General features: G+C 38.6%; 1 protein-coding gene across 1 annotated transcript in view; it reads left to right on the top strand.

Moving 5' to 3' along the window:
- LOC149462897 (interleukin-20 receptor subunit alpha-like) overlaps window positions 1–15,817 on the top strand; it is a 40,083-nt gene extending 24,266 nt beyond the window's left edge. The window contains exons 3-7 of the mRNA XM_089676227.1: window positions 501–673; window positions 1,952–2,094; window positions 3,977–4,097; window positions 5,547–5,680; window positions 12,134–15,817. Of these exons, the coding sequence (XP_089532353.1) occupies window positions 501–673; window positions 1,952–2,094; window positions 3,977–4,097; window positions 5,547–5,680; window positions 12,134–12,454 (892 nt within the window). The 3' untranslated portion in view covers window positions 12,455–15,817. The remainder of the gene's footprint in view (window positions 1–500; window positions 674–1,951; window positions 2,095–3,976; window positions 4,098–5,546; window positions 5,681–12,133) is intronic.
- The last annotated feature ends 394 nt before the right edge of the window (window positions 15,818–16,211 follow it).

The following is a 16,211-nucleotide window of genomic DNA, read 5'->3' as shown; positions in this document are numbered from 1 at the left end:
ACTTACATGGCTGGAAACCCTAGTACATGTACGCAAAGGGACACGGATTGTTATAAAAATGGCATAGGGGTTCCCTCATAATTCATATCAGGCCTTTCAGGTTTGAAATGAATGTTAAAGGGAATACCACACAAAAGAAAAAAAAAACAGCTTGAAGTCCATCTAAATTTTTTACTAGACCCTTCAGGTTTTATATGGAGATTAAGGGGGAACACCATGCAAAAATAAAAAAAAAAGGATGAGATGCCCTCCAAAAATCTATACCAGAACATCTATTTTTTGTTTTTTATTTATTATAGGTACTTATATAGCGCTGTCAATTTTACATTAAAATTTTTGCTTTTGAGTTTAGATGTGCTTTAACACTTTCTTTACCTTTTTCAGCTCAAACCATCTGCCTTTAATGTGGTTCCCCTATAAATCTAAAATAAATATTATATTGTCATTTGTAGATTTGGTCTTATAACAACACAATAATTTTATGTTATCTCTATGTGCAGATATGGGAGTGATATATGGCACAGAAAGCTAGAATGCACAAATATAACTTGGACATGGTGCAACCTAGCTCATGATACAAACACGAATGCAACAACATATGTAAATATCACTGTAAGCAATCTGAATTGTTCTACCTCTGAAATTTCAGAAGGGTTTGAACCTTATTATCAAAGTAAGTTTACACTTGCTGTTTTAGTTATATATAGTAGCCATGATAATGCCTTACTGCTCAATATGAACTGTAGACCTGGGGTAGTATTACTCCTGATTACATATGCAATAAAAGCAAAATCATTTAGCAAAAGAAAAAAAAACTAAGATTCTGGTCTTCCCTCACTGTACTAACTAATACTGTTTTGTTGCTTTTGGCTGCCTCCCACATGTCTCTCCAATGGGGCTAGAAACAGCAGGAAAAAAAGCCAGAGTTTCTAATCCTTGCTTACCCTATACACATTTTTTAAAAATGGTCTAAAGTTATTATTTAACTCTAAAATTTAACTTGAAGCTCTAAAACAATGGCTAAAGTGATAAAGATAACTCTTAGTTTAGACTCACCATCACCAAACTTGACTTCTAACATCAGGTTAACTCTTACAAATTGATGCTTGTCTCATCACTGTGGAAGCCAAGAGCTGGCGCTAAAACTAATGGATATATGCAATTGCGAGTTTAACATTTGATTCCCAGCAGTGCACAGAAAGTTATGTAATACTTTGGGATCAATTCACAAAGCGTAAGCACAAGGATAAGGATCTTTAATTTAGACTGTCAATTTCATATCTCATTGGTCTCAGCTGAAAAAAACGGTCACTTTTTTCTCTCTATACAGAAAACACCAAGTAACTGATATTTGTGGATTTAAGGGGAGAAATTCTATCATTTTATTAGTTCATCAAGCTATTTGCTTTATTTTGGTCACTTGATTTTTTTGAAGAATGAGTCCAAATTTTGTATCATTGCAGCGAACATGCTTATTACTGCCAAGCTGCTGCATTGTATACTGTGCCAGATTACTAAAGACCATTTGCCATGCATAAATGCAAGAATCACTTTAGTTTAGATGGCAACAACTAATTATAATTTGCTTTGTGACCACACTTTTTGTTTTATGCATGAACTGAGAAATTAATTTACTTTTACAAACGTACTGCACAAGCACAGAAATGATCCAAGAAATTCTCAAGAGTGCAGCATTTAGTTGACACTACCCTGTCATGTGTTTGACTGGAAAAATAAAAGCTGTGTGCATATCTATGCCCTCAATCCCAAGTCTTTACCTGACAGAAAACTGTAGTAATGAATAGGATCAATAATAGTAATTTCATCCTCCTGTTCTGCATGATTCACCAGAGCAAAGACAAGATGCAGCAAGGGTCCACTTGCTTCGGTCATAAAATATATACTGCATTTAATTTGAATATACCGATATTTTCTGTCTTTTTTTTCTCAGCTATCCTTGGACCTCCAAAAATCAATTTATTTTCCACTGCAACTTCAATTGTAATCAATTTAACTCATCCCATTGTTGATAATTTCCATATTAAGTTTAAATATCACATCTACCTAGATGGAATACACATCAAAGAAACAGAAGTAAGTTGTGAAATGACAATTAGCAAACATGTTAATCTCTAACTTGAGTCATCAGAACAATAGGCTGTGTTATTGTAGTCAGAATCGATTGTTAAAAGTTAAATTGCAACTAGAACTGTAATTTGAATGTATTATTTTATCTTAAATGTATGAAGTGGGTAATGGAGGGATTCTTTTCTTGTGTAAATTGTCATCGATGGTCAAAGATATGATTTCATCACACAGTGCAATAGAAAAGCCTCCTGACTTTCACTCTATTAAAATTAGGAAAACCTGCAGAGAAAGCTGCATAGAAACTTTATTGAAAACAGTTAAAGTGACACTAAAGTCTTGTTTTTTTTTCTTAAAAATAACAAACATGTCATACTTACCTGCTCTGTGCAGTGGTTTTGCACAGAGTAGCCTGGATCCTCCTTTTCGTGGGTTCCCTGTCGGCGCTTCTGGACCCTCCCTCCTGTCTGGTGCCACCACAGCAAACAGTTTGCTATGGGGGCACCCAAGCAGGCATGCTCCAGAGCCACAGTTCTTCATGTCCAGTCACACTCAGAGCCGTGGCTCAGCCTCTCCTGATTTACTCACTGGCTGACAATGGCTCCCGCTGCTGCCTCAGCCAATCAGGAGTGAGAGTCCCTGGAGAACTGAGGCTCTCGTGGACACGGTTGGATTAAGATGGGGCTCAGGTCCTTTATCAGGGAAACAATTGAGTAACTTGGAACGTGGAATTGAATGGAGTCAACAAGAAGCATCAGACTATAACAAAACAGAAAAAGAGAATTTATTAGTACAGTAAACTATCCAATTCTGAAAGCACCAAAAACAGCATAAAGAGTGCAGATTAGAAAAGGGTGGTTTTAAATGACGAAAAATAAACTGAATTTAAGATAAGGACCAATTTACTTAACAATTCTGCAAAAACTTCAATTGGAATTAAAACAAATTCATCTAACATATTTGAGGGCAATGCCAAGACCCACAAACTTGAGGGGAAAAAATTAACCTTCATTTAGATAAAAACAATGAGTTCAAAAACTGCATTCTAACAATTTTGCTTACCGCCAAAATACAAGGTGAATCAGAAGATCCAATAAAAACAAAATGACCAAATAATGAACAAAAAACAGACAAATCCCAGATAAAACACAACTGAGAAAAAAAGAGAAAAGCTTAAAAAAGCATGATAATGAAAAAATGGGAGGAGAGGAAATAGCTGGAGTTTCAGTGTTTCTTCCTCTTGTCAGATGTTCTTCTAGACCCCTCTAAGGTAGCTGTTTCTACTCCTTCGGGGAAATAGATTGCACATATCCCTCACATAGCTGACTAATTTTGGAAGGAACAGCATCTTCTAGGACCAATGGAGGTCTTGATTTGCCAGAATAGCTGCTGCATAAGACCTTTCATAACTCCTGTCAGTAAAAGGTTGGCTGCTACTGCAATCTATTTTGACTGTCTGATGCCTCAGCAGGGGAAAAAAAAAGCCTGCCTCAAAGTGGCCAATCACCTTTCTTATACCAGGGGTACTGGAATTCCTTAGACCAATTGGGAATCACCTGTACAACCAAAGAGATAAAGGGCACAGAGAAACAGAACAGCCTGCATGCCACCCCATAGGTGGCATGAAAAACCATGGCCCCTAATTATTCTACTCAAAACTGTTGTTCTATCCTTTTATGCTGAGTTACCTTTTAAAAGCAGAAGGGCTGGTAAATAGTAAAGCACTTTATTAAGTGTTTTTTAGCTTTTAAATTCATATATAAAGCTCAAAATATATTAGCAATACTATAAGCTGTTAGATTTATGTATACTGTACGTAAAATTATTATCCAAAACAAAATGAAACACATAATCCTGAAACTACTTACGCCCACATTTTTCTATGTTTTAGATTCCTTCTTACAAAAAAGAGCATTTAGATTCACATACAAAGTATTGTATAGCTGCCAAATTGTCAGTATTTGGAAGAGAGAGCATTATGTCTGGCACAACATGTATTACAACAGAAAGGGGTAAGAAAACTTATCAAGCTTTTGTGGTAGCCTACTGTGATTGATTCCAGGGATGAATTTTGTTTTTAAAGCCTTGTTTTTGCACCTACTCTGAAGCTTACAAAATGTACCTCTCTTCTGAGCTGAGGCCTAAGGTAAGAAATAATGCTTGGGCAGGCTGAAAAACATTTTATGATCATAGAATATGCTAAGTGTGAGGGTGGTGGCACGCTAGATGTGAGGGCCATTAGATATTTAAGGGCCATCAGATGTGTAGGCACATATGATGGTCTGAAACATTTTAACTACCAAACCCCAGGCAGCAATGAAAAGGTTGCTACTTTTAGGTTCAGTTCTTCCCTCTCTTGACATATATTGGTGCATCAGATACTTCTGAACAACAACTTTGGTCTGTGGTCCACATACAATATTTGAGTAACTACAGAAATAGTGTGGATTTCTGTGAGTATGCTGGTTTTTCCATATACCAGCCACTATATCTGGTGAGTCAGTTTGGGGCAAATGGAAAAGCAAATGGAATGGGGGGATGTTGCAGGACCCTGCATGGTTTATCTACCACAGTCATGGCTTAATATGTATGATTAAAGAACTGTGTTTAGTTATAATGAGCATGGTAAAAATGGAGGGTTTCATTAACACTTATGATAAACAAAGAACTTTTAACTTCTCGGTTTTATCTCACAAAAGGGTAAATTTTTATTTTGCAATTTTTCACAGCACAAAAAATAATTTCTCATATACAAATAAAATAGGCTTGCTGAAAGACATTTTTTTATACAGTGCTGAATCAAGACTGTACTTTATTTTGAGGAGCCAATATACTGCAACAAGTACAGTAAATAATGGTTGTGGGCAATGGGCTTGTAATAAAACATAGTCATTAGTTTTGATTTAGTAGTTTAACATGGATCTTTCATGCAGGCTGATGTTCCCTCGGTTCCCTTTCCATACTTCAATGTGCAGGCTAGTGTCCACTCAGTAACGTGCAGTTTCTGGTACAGTGCTTGAGGGAGTCTTTATTGCATGCTTTTATTTAAAGACGGGCTGATATCCCATTGATTTTCTTCATTTTTTTTAAAGTGCAGAGCCTCGAAACGTATATGTTCAAAGGTTGCTCTAAGACCTAAAGAGTAGTCTGGAGTCTAAGTGAGGGCAAAATAGCAGGGGAGGCTCTATAGTTAAGTAACTGCATTATTAAATGCTATTAGACTGTGGGTTGGCTTTGAAGAAGTGACACATCTTTTGTCTTGACATAAAATGTAGCAGCACATAGGTTGGCATAAAGGATCCAGCATAATGGAGCAAAAGATATAATAGTTTGTTGTCACTTTTCCTGACTGTTGGTTTGGTGGGAAATATTTTAAAAACAATGCTCTGTGAACATCATTTTATTGTATTTTGCAATGTAATTAAATGTTGGAAAATAATTTTTATATTTTTCTTATGCAGATTACGTTGAAAAAATTGCTAAAGTGTTACAATATATATTGCCAGCGATATTGGCCACATTGACATTTATTTTAGCAGCTTATACTGTGCATAGGTATATTCATGTCAACAACGCCAGCCAACCACATATTCTGGTAAGTTAATGTACAAGCATTTATAAATGTAGCATTTCAGTGCAAAAGCTTGGGTGTTCTCTGCAGTTAGACAGGTGTGTCACTGTTAACAAAAGGGTAATCAGCACCATTGTCATTCAGAATGTGCTATAATATTACATTTAAACTACTGGTGTAGGGGCAGTGATAACTCCATTTTTGAAAAAAAAAAAAAAACAAGATGTACAAATGTCTTTTTAAATGCATAACAAAGAGAAATAAATATGTCTTTTTAGTTTAGTACTAAAATGACCTTTCAAGTTCAATCTGCTTCCATAATAAATATGGGTTATTGCGAGTGCAGTATACAAAATAAGCAGCCAGCATAAAAAGGTAAAGCTCTACACCTCTAAAAGTAAATAAATATGACGAATATATGCAGTGCTAAAAGATGAATATAATTAATAAAGATATAAAATCAATCATATAAAATTGTGAGCGCTAATGGAGCGCATATATATAGTGATGAGGTGATGAAGTACGTCTGATGATGACTTATCAAAATGTAACAAAATCACAATAAGCAAATGATGTGACAGGAGTGAATTAGTTCATTCGAATAAACATAAAGCAGATCCAGGGAAAATAATGATCGGTGTTCCGCGCTGGTGAGCTTCAGTGACGAGGACCAGTAAACTTATGCACTTACCAGAAGTGCATAAATTGTGCGCATGTATATAATGTATCCTTTAAAGCAGGGGTCCTCAAACTTTTTAAACAGGGGGCCAGTTCACTGTCCCTCAGACCGTTGGAGGGCCGGACTATAGTTTTAAAAAAAAAACTATGGTCATCTCCTGTACTGTGTCCGCATTTGTTCAGAGACTGCGGACATACAACGGTGGTGGGAATACTGGGCCAGCCACTCTATAAGACGCACAGACATTTCCCCCCAAGTGTGTCTTATGGAGCGAAATAGTGTCCCATCATTGGTGTCAGTGGGAGAAATAGTGTCCCATCATTGGTGTCAGTGGGAGCAATAGTGCCCCACCATTGGTGTCAGTGGGAGGAATAGTGCCCCATCATTGGTGTCAGTGGGAGGAATAGTGCCCCATCATTGGTATCAGTGGGAGAAATAGTGCCCCTTCATTGGTGTCAGTGGGAGGAATAGTGTCCCATCATTGGTGTCAGTGGGAGGAATAGTGCCCCATCATTGGTATCATTGGGAGGAATAGTGCCCCATCATTGGTGTCAGTGGGAAGAATTGTGCCCCATCATTGGTGTCAGTGGGAGGAATAGTGCCTCATTATTGGTGTCAGTGGGAGGAATAGTGCTCCATCATTGGTGTCAGTGGGAAGAATCGTGCCCCATCATTGGTGTCAGTGGGAGGAATAGTGCCTCATCATTGGTGTCAGTGGGAGGAATCATGCCCCATCATTGGTGTCATTAGGAGGAATAGTGTTCCATCATTAGTGTCAGTGGGAGGAATAGTGTCCCATCCCTGGTGTCAGTGCGAGGAATAGTACCCCATCATTGGTATCAGTGGGAGAAATAGTGCCCAATCATTGGTGTCAGTGGGAAGAATTGTGCCCCATCATTGGTGTCAGTGGGAGGAATAGTGCCTCCATCATTGGTGTCAGTGGGAAGAATCGCGCCCCATCATTGGTGTCAGTGGGAGGAATAGTGCCTCATCATTGGTATCAGTGGGAGGAATCATGCCCCATCAATGTTGTCATTGGGAGGAATAGTGCCCCATCATTGGTGTCAGTGGGAGGAATAGTGTCCCATCATTGGTGTCAGTGTGAGGAATAGTGTCCCACCATTGGTGTCAGTGGGAGGAATAGTACCCCATCATTGGTGTCAGTGGGAGGAATAGTACGTCATTGGTGCCAGTGGGGTGGGGGTGGAATAATGCCCCATCGTTGGTGTCAGTGGGGGGAGGAATAGTGCCCCATCATTGCTGTCAGTGGGAGGAATATTGCCCCATCATTTATTATCAGTGACACCAATGATGGGGCACTATTCCTCCCACTGACAGCAATGACACTTAACTAGCCGACCCCTTTTTCAGCATGGTGCTGCTGCAGCCAGCATATCTGGTTGCAGCAGTACCAACTGCACGGCACACCTGCCGGGCGGTCCGCTGTCCTCCTTCCTTCACTTCGGCCTCTCCCTCCCTTGATTTTCGCGGGGCCTCTCGGCTCCGCCTCCTCGCCGGTGATTGGCCGCCTGTGTGCCTTTCCTGAGCAACAGTACTGGTGTCCAATCACTGGTGAGGAGGCAGAGCCAAGTGGCAGCGCGGACATTGAGTGAGGGAGCGGCCGGATTGAAGGAGCTGCGCATCCTGGACTGGATCGTCATGGGACTGGGATCGGAGCCAGGTAAGAGACACCAGCCCCCTGCCCGCCCCTGTACTTAGTGTACCCTGCCGGCGGGCCGGATGAATGTGCTCGGCGGGCTGCATGTGGCCCGCGGACTGTAGTTTGAGGACCCTTGCTTTAAAGGGTCATCTGAGTCTGGGCAGGGGCTGCGGGGTCATCAAGCACAACGTGGACACACAGGATGGTACTGCTTGCACTCACACTCTGCTCATATCACCTCCAAAGACAGATCCAAGATATCAGCCAGTATATAGCTCCAAATACAGGGATATCCACCTTAAGGGGGCTCGTAAACAATGAGCCAAAGACAGATGGATGCCAATAGTGTAGTATTTTATTGAAAATTTAGGCAGAAATCCAGTAAAAAGTGTTTTGGAAACTCACGTGTGGTTTGGGTGTAAAAAGATGGCCGCCGGCCTTTCTCGTGGCCATGTGCGGCATGACGTCACTCTGATAGGCTCCTCGCTGATGCGTTTCGTGCACCAGCATGTTCTCAAAGGGATGAGCCTACCCAGAGGATGCCAGAACTTAAATAGCCGCCCGCGCATGCGTGCGTCGTATCGGGCCAACGCGCATGCGTGAGCAGGATGAGCTGGGAGGAGGGACACTACGTCATCCTGCTCTCCTGGTGCAACGCAGAGCACGTGCGCGAGTAGGACGAGCTGGAAGGAAAGATGCTACGTCACCAGCTCTCTGGGTACTAATTGAACAGTCGCTGAAATCCCCAAGTATTAAAACATAAAATGCAGAAAATAAATTAGGTAATATTTTGATTGGGGACAAATCAGAGTCCCAGAAGTTATGAATTATATAAAAACATTTTGGTCAGCAGTGTGGAAAAAATCTATGGGTATATTAAACTATTAGCCACCATATTATTAGAGACCAGCAGTATTGTAACTGCTGACATATAGTGCTGACACATAAAGCACACAATATGGCATCCATTGTTCTGGAGACCATTTAACTGTTTAACGGTTATAAATGCAAAATGTTTCTCTTGGACAACTAATATTAGTCCAAGGAATAGGATGGAACTAAAAATGGAGAGGATGATGGTCAGCTATTATCAATAAAACAATTGATATCTAAATCAATGTTGAGGCTGTATGGAGACAAGGATTTTAATTCAATAATCCACCTTGTTTCTGATTGTGATACGGCCCTCCTTTTATGCCCCCCTCTCCACTGTGGCTTAATAAGATCGATCCCTATAAATTTCAAAAGTGTGGGATCTCTACCATGATATACTTGGAAGTGTTTTGGAGAGCGAATGTTCTTTATATCCCTTCCTGATGTTGTAATAGTGCTCTCTAAGCCTGTCTCTTACTCTCCTTGTAGTTTTACCAACATACTGTTTGTTGCAAGGACATTCTACTAGATACACTACATGAGTACTATTGCACGTGATAAGTGGATTCATCTTATAGGTCTTCCCCGTAATATTAGATTTAAAGTCTACAACTTTTTTCTTGCGGGAACCATTATACTGACAGGCTAGACACCTATTACATGGGTAGAAGCCCTTCAATCCAAATGCTGATGAAAGGTTACTTGGTGGGTCCACTACGTTAGGTGCCAATGTGTGTCTCAGAGAAGGGGCCTTACGAAAAGTGATTTCTGGGCGACCGGGTATAAATTCGCCCAGAATTGGATCATTCTTAAGAATTGCCCAGTTCATTTTGATATTTTTAACTACATCTTTATATTGGGTAGAAAAATTAGTAATGAATGGACAGATACGTTCAGACCTGATTTTATTCTCTGACGTGAGTAAATTATTTCTAACTAAGGCTCCAACCTCTTCGATAGTATTATTAAGGGAATCTATGCTATAACCTTTTTCCAAAAATCTGGTTTTAAGAATATCTGCTTGATGGTGATAAAAAACTCCATCCATTTTTTTTGTTTTGAATAGAGTAAGGAAGAGCTAGAATCTCTGTCCAGTTTCTATTAAGATTCACCTTTACTTTTTATCTTAGTAAATATTGTCACGAGAATAGAAAAGAGAATAAATCTAAAACGTAACAATTTTGCATAGCTTACAGTAAGGACAGCAGGCAGAAATAGGATGTTGCCTAACTTTAAGTAAATGCCCACATGCACCCTGTTGTATATCCAGAAGATGAAGTAAAGGGAAATATTTAAATAAGAACACCAATAGCAGAAAAAATCTGAGAGATGTTCTAACCCTTATCCACTCTACTTAAATTTAAAAAAATGGCTATAGTGCTACATTATTGATAAAAAAAAAAACAATGAGCAGAAAAAATAGCTAAGGGGAAAGGGGGAGGAAATGGTTAATTAGGGCTGAATAAGAATTAATATGAAGTTATACAGGAATACATTTTATTTCAAAAACAAAACTTTTTTTTACTTGTAAGGTTGTTTTAACTGTTGCCTTTTGCAGATCAAAAGTCACTTATCTGATCTACTGTACATATGAATGAAAGGGCAATAGTTGTTACCTTGTGTTTACTTAATGACACTTGTGGACTTTCTGCTACTTTATTTCACAAAGAATTGGCTGCATTTGTGACAGTTGTTCCTGCAATGATACATAGCAAGCCCCGGCTGTCGTTGAGAGCTGGGAATTGCTGATATTTGTGACGGGAGTGGCAGCAGGAAGACAGGAGCAGGGGATAGGAGATTCACTCTAGAAACTTTGTTGGTGTTTCTAGAGCATAGGTAATACCCCAAAGGTCCTCAATTATTTTTTTTGTTTACACACTGTTTTTATTGGAGAATATAAAAGTAATACAAATGACCCATAGGGTCAGCATGTGTAAATGACAAAATAACATAAGTAATATGAAGCTTCCATCAAAAAAGTGAGTCAATATAAAAAAAAAGGTAGCCAGTTGGCAATAAATCCATTACAAAATTTGGTTGTACAGACAGAGATTAATTCAGAAGAAAGCTACGATAAATACCAGTCGTAACTGTGATTGCGGCTTGGAACTTATAAATATAATCACAAATTATCCATTATAATACAAAATAGAAATCATAGAATTTCTACGTGTTCCATTTGGTATGGAAAAAGTTCATGGTATCATATAACTTATAGTGTATACATTCCACAAGCATAATAGAATGAACTTTACCAATGATAAGAGAGAGTGGGACTATGGTGAATTTCCATTGTACGGCTATAGCTCAGATAGTGGCAACACAAATACTGGGAATAATGCAGGCCATAGACGAGACGTTTATCGGCCGAATTGTCAGTCAAATGAAAAATTGGCCCATATTCACACATATTAGTGGGGCAATGTTGTCGGCCGATTTTCGCGGTTCTTGACGTTTTCTTTTTATCGGTCATACTGGGAAATCTACGAAAAACGACCATTTTTTGTAAGGATTGGTGGCAGCAACGACTGATTTTTCATTTATCGGCCGATAAACATCCCGTCTATGGCAAGCCTTAGGCGTTGCTAACACAAATAGTGTGAATTAAGCTGGCCATACATGGGTCGAATTCCAAAATAATTTTCTTTTGAACATCTTTTCTAAGAATTTTCGTTCAAATTTTGCACCATTAGTGGGCCACAGCAACGGCCGATTTTTGAGTGACCATCGAATTTGAGTGATCTGGCATGCCGGAAATTTTTTGAAAAATGAATTAATTTCTAATCAATGATGGGAGAAACTTGTGAGAAATGTAATTGACAAAGGAATGAGCATGAACTGTGACCTGGAAAGAAAAGAAAATTCTTGGCCACGAAAATCTTTTCTGTAGTAACATGAGGTGAAATTAAAGGCTTGGTTGGTTGAATTTCGAAATCAATGGTGGCACCATTGGATTACAAAACACACAATGTCTGATTTTCTCAAGAAAATTAATTTGGAATTCGACCCATATATGGCCTGCATTAGGGGTTGCTAGGTCCTCAATTGTTTCATTCATAAGTGTTGGGGATGGACATTAAGGGCTCAAGAAAGGGTAGATTTAGTATTGCTTTAGTGTAGGTGATTTTCAAGAATCTAGACAGGCTCCCGCACCTGGGATCTAACATACAATTTAAAGGTTCAATTCAAAGTCACTGAAACAGCACCAATTTAGATATTAAAAAAATGGTTTTAACAATATGCTCTTTTTTTTCTATTAAATCAGAACACAATGAGAAGAAACAATACTAATGTGCTTTTCTTGGAGGAGTATTCTGTACCCATAAACATTATCATCATAGATAGAGACATGATAAATCTACAAGGCACTACAATATCTGAAAGGAAGACATCGCTGAATAAGAGTTGTATGAGTTTAAGTCTTCCCGAAGATGATCTTATTCATGAGTCAGATATTACTGATGGAGACAATTGTTCTGGTTATGACACAATTCAGGATAATGTGCAAACTGTAGGACTAAATATTTCACCATATGATATGCCACATTGGACATTTGACATTCCTGCACCTAATCAAAATTCATAGCATGTATAAGGACTACCTTGATACAGGTCCACAGCCATAACTGTCAGTTTTAGCTCTTTCCTGTTACAAAACCATTGCCCAAGACAAAGGTAATTAGGGTATTGATCTCTCCAAAGCTTTACTCTGTCACCAAGATGAGCATACTTTTCCACAGCACTAGCACTATTTTTTGTATTTTTAGTACAAATTCGCATTTTTAAATCATATTTTCCTGATTAAAATTTCCTAAAAAATAAAGTATTGCAAGTCAAGGTTTCACACTTGCTATTTGCAGGCAAACGGTGGAGTGCTAACTCCAGGTACTCAGCAGTGATTTGCTACTTGTTGTGAACTGTGTAATTTGACTGTGTAATTTGATATCCTGCTATGCAGGTCTAGTTATAACATATGCACAGCTGAACGAGTTATAGAAGGGACAATTTTTACTTTATTACTAAACTTGAATATCGCTAAATGTATCCCTTGCTATGTACATGGCCATTTCTTCTTTAATTTAAAAAATACTTGGGTTGATTGATTAAAATTGAAGAGTGCAAAATCTGCTACAGCTGTGTATGGCAGCCAATCGGCTTCTAACTTCAGCTTGTTCAATTAAGCTTTGACAATAAAACCTGGAAGCTGATTAGTTTCTTTGCAGAACTGCACCAGATTGTGCACTCTCCAGCTTTAATAAATCAACCACAATGTAACTGTTAATTCAGTTTCAGACTGATTCAGCTCCTGTGATAAATAATTTAGACCCTGATGACATCATTCTCCCAGACCTCTCTCTCAATCCAGGTTCAGTCACTTTCCCGTAATTCAGAGATTACTTTATATTGATACAAATGCTTTTTGTAATATTATACAGTACTATTTTGTATATTGTTGTATGTTAGAAGTTTAATTATGCAAATCTAGTCATTGACATTTCCACTTCAAGACCAGGATGAATACTTCTAATTTAACCAGAACCCACAGTGATACTACCTAACAAAATGGTGCTATGTTAACCCAGGAAATACCCAGATATTGTTAACTATGCTTATGATGACATACCCAAATCCACAGCTCTGCTCAAGACTTGGAGTTACCCCAAGGATAAAACTAATTAGATAGATTATACTATCTTGCTACAGATATCTAATATGGGTACACTCATCCACGGGCTTAAATGTCAACCGCTCATGGATAAGCTCCACACGTAACTATATCCACCAATAATACCTCACTGTCTTGAGAAATGAAAATGATGTACTGTAAAAGGCAGTACAGACCTCTCCAAAAAAGAGGGGATAGGAGTAAATACCATGTGCATTCAAAAAGTGCTCCCAAAGAAAGACCCAGAGAAAAAAAGAAACTCTATATGTTTCGCTCCAGAAAAACAGAGCTTCGTCAGGAGTATCAACAATTAAAATAGGTCACATAGTGGCTGGAAGTTGTTTCCAACTGCACATTGTGGCAAAATGGCAAAAACACTGCGAATTCTGCACCGCATCAGTGTGAACCATGGCTAACTGTCCACAGTAGATTCCGCCATGCTGTCCACCCTATGAAGATAATTTGTAAAAGAGAACATACCACAGATTAGAAGTGCATTCTACAATGACCAAACCACCACAAGATCTTTCCTGTCCATTGCTTCCACTATGTACTGGGCCTGGCCACAGAGAGTAATATCAGGGCCTGGCATATGCATTAAGTTAAAGGATAAGTTCACCTTTAAACAAAAAAGAATAAATGCACATATTTTTGCAGGTAAAATGATGTGCATTTATTATTTTTTGTGTTAGGAGCCTCTAATGCATTGCACCAGCAATCAGCAGATCACTGTTGCCATGCAGGTCTCCTGCACACTGTCAATGTATTAGCTTGGTCATACATTCCGTACAAGCAAGCCAATACTTCTTCTGACAGAAAGAATCAATGAACTACCTCAATGACTACAATGTAGAGCCTCTAAGGCTGTCAGGACCTGTAGTCATTTCATTCACAGAGGACTGTGAATTAATGACATGGCAGTGTGGGCGGGAACTTCTCCCCGTACTTCTATCATAGGGAGAGGGGGACAGCGAGCTGCAGGATCGGGAACAATACATGTTCCACCCTAAAATGTAACCTGTTCCCAAAGGTGAACATCAAGCACAGAGACAACTGTTTCTTTGTAGCCAGATCAGAATCAAGTGCATAATTTTGGCAGTTGCTAGGAGTGGTGAAGACAAGAAATACTATTCTGAATTAGGTGTGCCTGTACAGTGTACAGTCATTTTTACTAATCTGTAGTTTGTTCTTCCCTTTAAAAATTGAATACAGAGATTGAAAGCTAGAGTGGACAAAGTGGTTCTAAAATCTCAAGGTTTTTACCTTCATGAATTCTATGTATGAAGGTAAAAAACCTTGTGTGTAGCAGCCCCCCAACACTTATCTGAGCTCCTTCTTGATCCAGTGATGTCCACGAGAAACTCGGTTCTGTGGGGACTCTCACTCCCGATTGGCTGAGGCAGTCTGAAGCCATTGGCTCCTGCTGCTGTCAATCACAGCCAGTTAGCCAATCAGGAAAGGGAGGGGGTTCTGTGTGAATGGATGCAATTTTGTTTTAAGCTGAAAGTCAAGTAATCATCTACATAATCTACATACAAGATGAAGTGTGTGTGTGTATATGTGTGTGTGTGTATATGTGTGTATATGTGTGTGTGTGTATGTGTGTGTGTGCGCTGTTTTACCTTACAAATGATTTGTATTTCTGTCCATATAGTCCTGAGATTATCACAAACCTAACACAGCACTGTCTGATGGGGGAAGGGATCTGATTTTTCTCTACTGCAGTTCATCAGCACTCACAGGGCTCTTCCCCCCACCCCAACCTGTGACTGGACAGTGATTGAGAAGAAGCACACTAATGGGCTCTTCTCTTTGTTACTCTGACCTCTGCTCCTATCAGCGTTCTCCTTGCATTGCAACACAGATTATTGGCTCCTTGATCCACTTTTCTCCCTCCCTCCTAGTCTCCCTCTGCTGTAAGGGACTGCAAAGTGCAAATGCCAAACCCGATTATTGAATACAGAGCTTTATTAATTAGTTTTATGTGTATATTCTGTTTTTGTTCTTGCTATTTTTTAACACTGTGCTATAGATTTTGTTATATGAAAATGAAGATTGATGTAAATATGTATAGTATATTTAATCTGACTTATTATTAATATTATTGACAAATATATGACAGTTTAATGTGGATTCTTTGACATAGTGTTTTGTATGTTTATGGATGTTGTAAAAAATTGTGCATATGTAGCATTTTGTAAAGTGATAGTAATTCAGAATTACCCAACTATGTGAATATTTTATACAACAAAAACTACATTAAAAAATAAATCAAAAGTAAAACATTACATATAACCCTAATTTCTGTATCCTACATAATGATGGTTGAAAAAAACACTTACCATCGTCATATTTAAAAAGGATCTCCATTTATTAAGTGCATTATCCAGATATATTCAACTACATCATTGCAGGATAAAGCCACAATCACTGGCATTTACCATCATCTTGATTGGATTGTCTTTCAATGCAAAGTTGATTACAGTAACATTCACCCTATCGGTACCACTGTCATTAACTACTAATTCCTCATTCACTGACAAATTATAAAACATATGTGATTGCTTCATAAACCATATTGTAGTTTAAGGTTATTAAAATCTCCATTTCCATTTCAATCTACAACAAAATTCTCAAGTGTTGCTTCCTTCGGATATGGTAATTTGGAGGCATTCTG

The sequence above is a fragment of the Staurois parvus genome, unplaced genomic scaffold (assembly GCF_062004578.1).
Source record: "Staurois parvus isolate SC_StPar_1 unplaced genomic scaffold, SC_StPar_1.0 ptg000165l, whole genome shotgun sequence".
Lineage (NCBI taxonomy): Eukaryota > Metazoa > Chordata > Amphibia > Anura > Ranidae > Staurois > Staurois parvus.
This window is presented reverse-complemented; position numbering and strand designations above follow the sequence as displayed.